Source organism: Euprymna scolopes, chromosome 29 (genome assembly GCF_053919585.1).
Source record: "Euprymna scolopes isolate OS-2025 chromosome 29, ASM5391958v1, whole genome shotgun sequence".
Classification (NCBI taxonomy): Eukaryota; Metazoa; Mollusca; class Cephalopoda; order Sepiida; family Sepiolidae; genus Euprymna; species Euprymna scolopes.
This window is the reverse complement of record NC_136510.1, coordinates 32666780-32679570: the sequence shown is the minus strand read 5'-3', so window position 1 is coordinate 32679570 and position 12791 is coordinate 32666780. Positions and strand designations below refer to the sequence as shown.

General features: G+C 33.6%; 1 protein-coding gene and 1 pseudogene across 1 annotated transcript; both read right to left on the bottom strand.

Moving 5' to 3' along the window:
• Positions 1 to 10181: 10181 nt before the first annotated feature.
• On the bottom strand, positions 10182 to 11114 carry LOC145252874 (general transcription factor II-I repeat domain-containing protein 2A pseudogene; annotated as a pseudogene).
• Positions 11115 to 11121: 7 nt separating this feature from the next.
• Positions 11122 to 11634, bottom strand: LOC145252873 (general transcription factor II-I repeat domain-containing protein 2A-like). Its single transcript, XM_080112885.1, has one exon. It carries the CDS (start codon positions 11632 to 11634, stop codon positions 11122 to 11124), a length of 513 nt encoding a protein of 170 aa, XP_079969011.1.
• Between the last annotated feature and the right edge of the window lie 1157 nt (positions 11635 to 12791).

The following is a 12791-nucleotide window of genomic DNA, read 5'->3' as shown; positions in this document are numbered from 1 at the left end:
GTGGGCTTCGCTTAATAGTTTAAATACGCGTCGGGTATATATATATATATATATATATATATATATATATACATACATATATATATATATATGTATATATATACATATATATATATACATATATATATATATACATATATACATATATATACATATATATATATGTATATATATATGTATATATGTATATATATGTATATATATATATATATATATATATATATATAGTGGGGTTGTATTAATGTTGGGACGATTAATCAGAATCGGCAATCGGAAAAATTTGTGCGAATTTTCCGATGCCAAAAATTTAATTATTTTTCTATTAAATTTTGTTTAAAAAATTCTTTAACTACTGGTAGCAATAATAAATATTATTGATTTAAACTACCAGTAAAACAAAAATCTATACATCATCCCTCGCACGTGTATTTTAACGCTTAATAAAATAGTTGGGGTCATAACATGTGTTAATCGGGAATAAATAACAACTCTATTGTTAACTCTATTGTTTAATGTCTAGAGATTTATAAAGAATCGGAGTCGGTAATTGTATCGGAATCAGGAATTTATTACGCAATCGGTAATTGTATCGGAATTGGGGAAAATATTAGAATCATCCCATCACTAATGTGTGTGTGTGTGTGTGTGTGTGTGTGTGTGTGTGTGTGTGTGTTTGTGTGTGTGTGTGTGTGTGTAACATTATATTAACACTGGAAAAGGCCCTACGCTGATCGAGCTAGGTTTTGACGATGGTAACCGCCTCGTAGAGGTTTCAATAATGACTAATATAATTAACGAATGGTTAATATATATATATATATATATATATATATATATATATATATATATATATATATATATAACTGTATAAGCAAATATAACATTTGACAAACTGACAGCAATTAAAACATATCATTTATGGCTAGACAGGTCATCCCCAGCCTCTCAGTAACACATTTGCCTCTCAGTAACACATACCTGCATAGCTTAATTGCTAATTTCATTCCCATGAGAATTCATCAGGCTAAATGCGGAATATTCTGGGTAGCTTAATTGCCATATATATTATTATAATGTGCCATATATATATTTTAATAACTTACTACCTAGGGCTACCTATGTATTGAGCACTGTTGAAGTAAATACTGAAAATTTACGCATAAAATTATATCTTTCTATATTTAGTTATGTGATTAAATGAAGTAGTCATGTATATATATATATATATATATATATATATATATATATATATATATATATATATATATATATATATATATATATATGACAATGGTTGTCTTATTCTGTTTCCATTTTTCTGTACAGTGCATACATTTGATGATGAGCTGATCAATATTTGATTTGGGTTTCTGTAATCTTGACAACATTTGACATGATTGCGTAACAACTTTTCATTTTTCTACTGCAGAAGATTTTCAGTTTGGGTGAAGGTGTGTCTGTGTGTATGTGTGTGTATGTTAATCAAAAGATGTGCATCTATCTTCGAACTTCATCTACAACCCGTACAGAAATGCAAACTCCAAATGATGAGCAAAAAACAAAACGAACTAATCAAATAAAGTGCGCGGTGCATGACGCCCTGTGCATGCATTCCTCTGGCCAGGTGATAAATGAGATTGGTTTGAAGGTGCCGCTTTTACTCCCCGCTAATTGCTGAGGAAGAAGAGTGAAGAATCAATGAAAGAAATTGATTCTTCGACTTTCAGTTCAATCTGGATCGCCTCTGCTTGACATCTGGTCCTTTTGCATTGGCAACTGGCGTCTTTTGCAACGGGGGTTTATCTTCAACGCTCAAACTGACTTGACCTCTAACATACTTTATTTCATTGTTAAGAAATACAATGATCATTGGGATATGATATTTCGGAATTGATGCACCGACATGTTCCTCCTCGATGATATTATATAAGAACTTACGGCATTTTGAGCTTGTAGCGGTTAAAGTCAACAGATGCTTATGTAACTGAGCCGCTGACGCTTGTAGCAGTGGCAGCCTGCGTAAGATATGCAAATGATCAAGCCGACTGCGCGAAGTGACGTCACAACAGAGATAAACAGACGCACGTATTCAGAGAAGGGGTGTTCGATATTGAAGGGTGTTTGGGGAAGCAGTGGTATTTGAGACGTGTTCTAAAAAGCACGTGTTCGAGACACATGGTTGACGTCACAGCAGAAACGAAAAGGACTTGCGGCCGGAGAAGTAGAAATGAACTGTTTAAATATTTAGAAAAACAAATGCGTTGTTGGAAATACCAGATATAAAGGCTTTAGTTAAAACAGAAAGTAAGTCGAGTTATTTCCTGTCCACTGTTTCTTTGATATAACTACGTTACAATTATATAATGATTTATATTCATTTTTTTAATTATAAATTAAAACGCCATCAGTGAACACCAAAAACAGAGGACTACATTTGCCCTGTAATTTTTTTTTTCCAATAAGTACTTTTTTGATGGAGTACTTTAATTTCGACAAAGTTTTGCAGTAAGCTTATTACATCCACTCACAGATGTTACAGAATATAGTTGAATATCAACAGCAATCATTTTTTTCTATCAGATAATGAATCTCTTGTAACCTATATCCATTAAGATCCAGCATTTTCTTATTGGTCAGTATTGATTTTATAGCAGTTTTTCGTTTCACTGGAGGCTTGTATTTGCTGCCACCTGTTCCCGGAATGTCTGCCCCTCAACATTCATTGTGTTACCTTTTCTCATCTGCAACTTTTTACTTCTTCAGGATTGTTTTTTTCTAAGTGTTTAACATATTAATCGTTGTAAAAAGTTTTTTTTTCTGATTTGTCACACTTTGATATGATGGCTTGACGTACTTTACAGACAGATGTATACTTGTATTTGAGATTTACATAAAAAATACTATCAGCAGAAACTGGTTGCCATAATGGTTGATGATTATTGTTAATATTTAATTAATTTTACCTAGTAAAATTACTTCTGTCTCCTATTTACTTAGTAATTAATATAAATTAAATGTTCATCGAGGGAAACATTACATGTCTTCCATTGCTGACTTTGTCCATAATACATTGTAATGTATATTGCATTGTAGTCTACATCTATAATGTAATAATACATTGTTGTGTATATTATATTGTATTGTACATCTATAGTGCAATAATGCATTGTATTGTACATCTGTAGTGCAATAATACATTGTAATGTATATTATATTGTATTGTACATCTATAGTGTAATAATACATTGTAGTGTATATTGTATTGTAGCGTACATCTATAGTGTAATAATACATTGTACAGTATATTGCATTGTAGTGTACATCTGTAGTGTAATAATACATTGTACAGTATATTGCATTGTAGTGTACATCTACAGTGTAATAATACATTGTAGTGTATATTGTATTGTATTGTACATCTATAGTGTAATAATACATTGTACAGTATATTGCATTGTAGTGTACATCTGTAGTGTAATAATACATTGTAGTGTATATTGTATTGTAGCGTACATCTATAGTGTAATAATACATTGTACAGTATATTGCATTGTAGTGTACATCTGTAGTGTAATAATACATTGTACAGTATATTGCATTGTAGTGTACATCTGTAGTGTAATAATACATTGTAGTGTATATTGTATTGTAGCGTACATCTATAGTGTAATAATACATTGTACAGTATATTGCATTGTAGTGTACATCTGTAGTGTAATAATACATTGTAGTGTATATTGTATTGTAGCGTACATCTATAGTGTAATAATACATTGTACAGTATATTGCATTGTAGTGTACATCTGTAGTGTAATAATACATTGTAGTGTATATTGTATTGTAGCGTACATCTATAGTGTAATAATACATTGTACAGTATATTGCATTGTAGTGTACATCTGTAGTGTAATAATACATTGTAGTGTATATTGTATTGTAGCGTACATCTATAGTGTAATAATACATTGTACAGTATATTGCATTGTAGTGTACATCTGTAGTGTAATAATACATTGTAGTGTATATTGTATTGTAGTGTACATTTGTAGTGTAATAATACATTGTAGTGTATATTGCATTGTAGTGTACATCTGTAGTGTAATAATACATTGTAGTGTATATTGTATTGTAGCGTACATCTATAGTGTAATAATACATTGTACAGTATATTGCATTGTAGTGTACATCTGTAGTGTAATAATACATTGTAGTGTATATTGTATTGTAGCGTACATCTATAGTGTAATAATACATTGTACAGTATATTGCATTGTAGTGTACATCTGTAGTGTAATAATACATTGTAGTGTATATTGTATTGTAGCGTACATCTATAGTGTAATAATACATTGTACAGTATATTGCATTGTAGTGTACATCTGTAGTGTAATAATACATTGTAGTGTATATTGTATTGTAGTGTACATCTGTAGTGTAATAATACATTGTAGTGTATATTGCATTGTAGTGTACATTTGTAGTGTAATAATACATTGTAGTGTATATTGCATTGTAGTGTACATCTGTAGTGTAATAATGCATTGTAGTGTATATTGCATTGTAGTGTACATCTGTAGTGTAATAATGCATTGTAGTGTATATTGCATTGTAGTGTACATCTGTAGTGTAATAATACATTGTAGTGTACATCTGTAGTGTAATAATACATTTTAGTGTATATTGCATTGTAGTGTACATTCTAGTTTTAAGAACCTACTGTTGATTTTTTATTTTTTTTATTCTTCGTATAATAGTGTGAACAAAAGTTTAAAATACAAAAGTTTCTAAGTAGTTTAATGGTGAATGCTCCGACGAACTGCAAGCACTTGTACGCCCTCGACGTAAATACCCCCGACAAACCCGACAAGCAGATAAATCCCACCCCTACACAATAGAGATCCCTAGATGTAAGAGAGCCTTCTACTCCAGTAGTTTCTTCCCCAGAACTGCTAGACTTTGGAATTCCCTTCCGAGTTCCTGCTTCCCCAACTGTACTGACATGCTGAAGTTCAAGTGTAACGTGAACCGACATCTTGCTGCCCAACTCCCTACATAGTACCCCTGTTCCTTTTGTCCCTGATAGTAACCCCCTACATGAAAGTGGCAATGTGCGTTGTTTGAGGTAAAATGTAATTTTAAAAAAAACAGCCAAGCATCACTCAAACCCTTCCTTTCTGCTCAACACTCAAACTGTTTTGACTCCTAAAATTATTCCATTGTCAATAAAATAACTTGTTATTTTAACATGATATTCTCAAATACGAGTGCATACCCAGACACATTTCCTCCTTGATGACATTATGTGAGAAGTCCAGATATTGTTAGCTTTGAGTGGGAATTTCTTATTCAACAGATGCTCATGTTATGAACTACTGACTCGTCTTCATTTTTTTTATTGTTTTTAAACTAAAACATCTTCAGTTATCACAAAAAAAACAAAAGAACGTGGTCTTGCTGTTCTAATAGTTTAACGAGTGATAATAACGTTCATTAAAACTCTTGGTTAAAGTATAAATCTACAGTACCCAGCCTTATGCATAGTAGTTGTATCCTAAAAATCTTAATTATGGGTTATTAGTTTAGGAGTGAATCTTATTCATACGAATATATGAACATATTCACTTATCTAACTCCATACATACATATATATATATATATATATATATATATATATATATATATATATATATATAGAGAGAGAGAGAGAGAGAGAGAGAGAGAAAGGTATATATATATATATATATATATATATATATATATATATATATATATATATATAGATATTCCCCAAAGCCCACAAGCTGGGGCCTCACCACTGGATATAGTTTAAGGTCATGTCCAGGACCCCTGTCAATGGAAGTCGAAGGTGACGTCGTCTGATTTGGTTGTTTTGTTTTACGGCACGTCAACCCTTTTCGGGTTATTTAATACTGAATCTAGTTATTTTGAAAAAGTTTCAAATTATTTATATCTCATATATAAAGCTTTAAATTATTTATATCTTATATATAAAGCTTCAAATTATTTATATCTTATATATTCATTGCTTGATTTCCATTTTTTGTAAGGGAAATTGTTGTTTGTTTTGTTTTTATTTTGTTGTTTTGTTTTTTCTTTTGTTTAACTTGCTGAACATGATTGAGTTTTAAAAAGGAAAAGAAACAATGACATCAGCGTTTGTTGCATTGTATGTAAAGAATCACGCATCTTCAAAGAACCTGATACAGATATACTAATCATGTAGTGAAATCATGCGACGACTGAGATAGTTATATCTAGCCACACTAATGAGTTTGGGTTAAGACAGGGCATATATGTATGTGGATATTACAACATATCATATTAAAGTAAATATTAACTTAACGCATTTTTTTTATAATGAAGGAGTCGAAAAGGTTTACCGAAGTGAATAAAGTAGGATTATGTGTATTCTGTTATAGACAAAAAAGTTTGAACTATGCCAAACTTATTTCTGTTTGATGGCATGAAAATAACAACTTTATTTTACAGTTAGCGTTAACAGCAGACAATATGGCGCCGCGGACCATTTTCATTTTCTTTCTTGAAATCTATGGAAAGCGCAGAATGGTTTCCAATTGCACCTGGCCAGGAGGGAATAGTGTAGAATATCCGGAAGTTGATTGCACCGACTGAGCAGAGTCGCATTTCATCGTATGAGTGTAATTCAGATTATAGAAATACTCATGTCGCGTGTATATATATATATATATGTGTGTGTGTGTGTGTGTGTGTGTGTGTGTGTGTGTGTGTGTGTGTAAAGACGTATACATGTATGTGTATATATGTATGTATATATATATACATGTACGTATATATATGTATGTATATATATGTATATATATGCATGTATATATATGTATGTATATATATGTGAATGTATGTATATATGTATGTGTATATGTGTATGTGTATATATATGAATGTATGCATAAATGTATGTGTATATATGTATGTGTATATATTTATGTATGTATATGTACATATATGTATGTATATATATGTATGTATATATATGTATTATATATATATATATTATATATATATATATATAATAAAAGTCTACGTTCCAAATTTCATGCTGTTGTCAATCTTAACGTTTATTTCTTCAGCATGTTAAAATGTTCACTTCGTGAGAGGACCTGAATCATTCATATAATTATTAACTCATCAGAAGAAAAGGAACTCATCAACTTTAAAAGAAAATTCAGGGGTATGGGTATGATTACAAAATTCGAAAATCAGAAGAGAAAAAATTCAAAGATGGCGTAACTAAAAGAAAACACAATTGCAACTTCTCTCCGATCATTTTAATATTTTTCAAGAAATAAACGGCAACATCTTGAAATTTGGAATGTAGACATTTTATCATTTATTTTATATGCTTTATATAATATTATAAGCTAAATCATACTCGTCTCAGTTCCCTAAAGGGTAGGGTTTTGCACCAGGTTTATGTCTTCTTACTAAGATTAACCTTTTATAACCTGAAATATGATGTAGATGATTAAAAAATATTTATTATTAATTTTAGTTAGTTTAAAGGGTAATGCTACTATAATTTTCTTCAAACTTGAAAAATTATGAAGTTCAATAGTTAAATTACCACTAAGCATTTTTATTTCATAAGCCTACCTTGATTATTATCCATAGTGCTTGAAAAAAAAGTGTGTTTATGACAACAAATGAAATCCTCCACTCTCTGAGACAGATAGCCGCATACTGAAAGTAAGCAAAGGACAATTGCAATCTGGAGGTATCTGGCATCTATCCAGATACTTGACTAATACGTACAAGGCGTGTTTGAATCAATTCTCACTTTAATTATGCCGTTATATTCATTTATTTACGACTGAACGAATTAGTTCAACCAAGTCACAAAGGGTAAAAATCAAGCTATAATGATACCTTATCTTTAGAATTCGTTATCCAATCTGATCAAAATTAGTTATGTTGTTTAATTTTATGAAATATCTCAAATTCAAGCCTTAAGGAAGCTTAAGAAGGCAGTGAAATTCAGGAAATCTTGCTTAATTGATATTTGATTACTATGGATAAGATTCAATTGAAATCCGATATATTTGTAATTGTAAAATCAGATGTTTTCATATTAGTAAATTTGGTGAGTTTCAAGAATAACCAACAAATATGGGGTAAAAATGTAAATTCACAGCAAATAAATGTTAACAAACGAAAACCAAGTTACTCTTCTACCTACATGAACAAAGGTTTCGTATTTTAACTTATTTTAAAATGTGTTTTTACTTAAATAAAAACGAAGGGTGGTGTAAAAACTGTCAAGTTTAAACGAAAAACAAAATGGCGGTTTCCTTTGGAGCCATAGCATAACTTTGGTAATCGCTACAACATCGAAAAGTAAACCAAACGCTGGCAGAACAATACGTTTCCGCATGATTTGTGACATCCCGAAGTTCGACAGAAAGATTACCGAGTTCGACAATATTCATCTGTAGAAGGTCGTACGTTACATCTGCCGGGAGGTTGTAAAAATAACAAAAAAACGTAGATTCCATGAGCAAAGCTTCTTTCTTAGAACTGCACGCCAGTGGCACTCTCTGCCGCTTGCCTGTTTCCCACCTGACTACAACTTAGACGTCTTCAAGTCCAACATAAACAAACTCCTCACAAAACGCCCCCTTAAGTAAGACACCCTATCAAAACCCCCAGTACTAATGATTACTACAATACTATCTTATTGATTACTGTACACGCAATAATCCTTATCCCTGAGTGGCCTTCGGGCCTTGATAAATGGTGACCCCATGTAAAAAAAAAAAAAACTCAAGGTAAAACCAGTAGTCCGAATAATCCAAATAATACAAACAGTATTATTGTCTCCTTCTTTCTTCTATTTTTTTGTCGTTTTTATATTCTAAATATTGATTTAATTAAACATTTCGCTTCCATAATTTCGTAATTTAATTAATCAGGCTTGTTTACATATTCGCTTCTTTCTTTTGCCTACTAAATTATTTATTCTTCGCTCGTCTCCTCTGCTTTTCCACAATCTAATTATTGCCTCATCTTTCCGATTTGTTTATGTACATTATTATCTTCCAAACACGATTCAGTAAATGTGCGCTTCACACAAATGATCGCAGCAATGCAATATTATAATTGCAATAAGCAAACTTGTAATCAGTTCTAAAAGCTAGGTTAGAATATCCGCTCGCTCTCTCTCTCTCTCTCTCTCTCTCTCTCTCTCTCTCTCTCTCTCTCTCTCTCTCTCTCTCTCTCTCCCTCTGGCTGTGATGTGAGTGTGCATCTCTCTAAAACTTCGAACCCCATCTCAATTTGTTGAGAATCTCCTTTGTTTATGACGTCAGATAATGGCTCTTCCACGTGATTAAATTTAACATGAATTTTACATATGTCTGTCCAAACACACTTTTCACCAACAAAGAATTCCCAATTTTAATTGTTCAATATTTAATCCAGTTATTTCTAAAAGAATGGACAATCGCTCTTTTTCTGACATAAATAATATTTAGTTATTTCTAATAGAATTAACAATCGACTGCATTCCTAGAATTTGAATTATCCATTATCTTTTAACACTTGCCTAGAGGGTTCGATTCTAGCATTTTCCTAATACCATGTTCACTTATCTAGTTTGCCTTCGTACTTATATGAAAAGGGGCGATCCTTCTTATGTGACAAAACGTGTCCTTTTGAAGAAGACATACCAGAACTGATAGTCCAAAAGATTAGAGTTGAGAGTCTAAGACAGGGGTCTCAAACTCAATTTAGCTGAGGGCCGCTGGAGGTTGAGGCTGGGTGGGGCTGGGTGAGGCTGGATGAGGCTGGGTGAGGCTGGGTGAGGCTGGGCCACATCAGGTTTTCCACAAGAAAAAACTAAAAAAAAAATTCTAATCTTTTCAAATGTCTTTATTTTTATTTTTTAACACAAAATAAGATGAAAAAAATCAATAAACAAATGAATAAGAAAATAAATAAGAAATGAATAAAATCAATCAATCAATCATTCAATCAATCGGTAATGAATAAATAAATAAAATAAAAATTAGGATCGAAACGTCTGTATTAACAGTTCTTTAACCTTCTTCTGAACATGAATTGTCCTGAACATGAGTGGAACATTTGAGAACATGTACTTATCTTCTGAACGTGGCTTCTCCTGCCTACATCTTGCTGCTAGAGACCTGCCAGCGCTTCCTCTCGCAGAGCTGAGCCACATTTGGCTTGAGGGAGGAGGCAGTTGAGACCCTTAGTATGGCTTGAAGATGATCATCAGTAAATCTGGACCTGTACTTGGACTTATTGAAGTTCAAGGTGGAAAAGAGCTTTTCGCACAAGTATGTGCTCCCAAAAAGGCATATGGTCCGCTTGAACATCCGGGAAAGCTCAGGGAAGCTGGGGGTCAATTCTCTCAAAAATTGCCCAAGCATGTCTACTTTCCTATTCATCTCCCTAAACTTCGCTTTCAGTTCAGAGTTGCACTGCAGGTCAATGAGCTCCATTTGAAGCACAGGTGGGGCATCTTGCACATCAAAGGAGAAGGGGTCCGCAAACATTTGAAATGTGGATTTGTGCGTCTTGAAGTCTGCAAATCTGTGATCAAATTCCTCCTGAAGCTTCAAAATGGCATCAACATACTTCTGGCCACTGAATGGTGTGCCTGTATCTACAAGTGCCTTGCATGTTGGGAAATGGCACAGGTTTTTCTGAGAGAGCTGGGCTTTCCATAACATAAGCTTTGTGGAGAATGCTCTAATGTTGTAATATGCAGCACTGACAAGTTTCCCCTGGCCTTGTAACTTCTTGTTCAGTGCATTAAGCTCATGTGTGATATCAACAAGAAAAGCCAAGTCCATGAGCCATTTGGGATCACTTAGCACAGGAACAGCCACCCCATCTTTCTCCATGAAGGCTTTCACTTCTTCCCTCAGCTCGAAAAATCTCCTCAATACTTTTCCCCTGCTGAGCCAACGTACCTCGGTGAAGTAAAGCACATCCCCATATTCTGACTCCATTTCCTCTAAAAAAGCACGAAACTTTCGGTGCTTTAAGCCCTTGGATCTGATTTGGTTGATGCATTTCACAACCACAGACATCACATTGTCAAACTTGAGGCATTTGCTGCAAAGGGCCTGCTGATGGATAATGCAGTGCAAAGCAATGGCCTCCTCCACACCCTCCTCTTCCATTTTTTTTTTTAACAAGCGCCACCAGTCCATTTTTCCTCCCTGTCATTGATGGGGCTCCATCTGTAGTAATTCCAACAAACCTCTTCCATGGCAAACCGGCATTCTCAATGGCATCACACAGCTGGTGAAATATCTCCTGAGCAGTGGTCTGGTCGTGCATTGGAAGTACTGTGAGCAACTCCTCCATCACTTCAAAATTATCATCCACACCACGGACATAGATTGCGAGCTGGGCAGTATCGGTGATGTCTGTGGTCTCATCAAGAGCGACTGAGTATGCACTGAAACATTTGGCTTTCTCACATAGTTGATCATAAATGTCACTTGACAGGTCAGAAATGCGCTCTGCCACAGTGTTGGCAGAAAGGCTTATGTTTCCAAACTGACCTTTAAAACGTATATACCCTAATTTTAATCTTAGCGACATCAATTACTTTATGATAGCAAAAAATATTCTGGCCAAAAACTGGACAGACAGGCGGTAGACAACTAACTTCAAAGGGATAAACCCCTATTGCTACCACTGAGCTCATCCCTTCCTTGTTTTATTTCAGATTAGGGAAGTTAAAACTTTTTAAACTAAAAACAAAATCAAAACAAAACTCAAAAACAAAATAAATTTAGTTTTAACATAAGCAGAAATGGATTCTTATTTTTCATTCTTTTTGTTTTTTAGAAATTTAAAATATATTCTAAAAAACGAATTAAATATTGGCAATAGCCATCTTTTATGCTAATATGAATATGAACAAGAATAGTGACCATTTTATTATTCTTGTTTCAGTTTAATTGGAATTTACATACATCAATTACACTTGGTCTATTAGTGACGGTCGGTACAACAAAACACGTGGTTTATTTGATCACATTTTATTTTCGCACCATTCAATATTTTTAATTTATAAAATAAATTTAAATCTAAATTAGACATATAGCTAAGGTATGAGTCGGAATCGTACTTGGGAATTGTTAATCGTTAATCGGAATCGTTAATCAATATTTTCCTGGAATCGTTATCGGAATCGGAAAAAAATTAGGAATCGTCCCATCACTATTAATGACATTATGCTGCAACCTTAGACTGGGATTATGTTGTCCTGCTGGATAAAACAAAAACAAAACTTTTTTTGGAAGTGTTGGGAACGCCGCGATCTGGGACGAATGTCCGCGTGTGCCTAAACGAGGCAGTCAGCCATTCATGCAGACAGCCAGGCACGGAAGAAAATGCTCCATGGCAACGCTGCTGTAACTTTCTGCTTGCGTCAAGCCCAGTCGACGTCCCACCCTCGAGAGCCATATACTCCACCGTGATTGGTAGGTTCGTTGAGCTCTGCACAAAACACTGTAAAGTGCCATTCATATCAAACTCGCGGGCCGCACTAACATTAAACTTTCAAAATAAGGTGGGGGCCACAAACTATCGACCCGCGGGCCGCAATTGGCCCGCAGGCCGCAAGTTTGAGACCCCTGTGACATACGTGAAACTTTTCTTTACATACTGATTCTGAGGAACCACAGGACAACAATTTATATTTCATACATATAAATTTATTTCAGATTTGTCTCAGGGTACTGTCAGAAGTC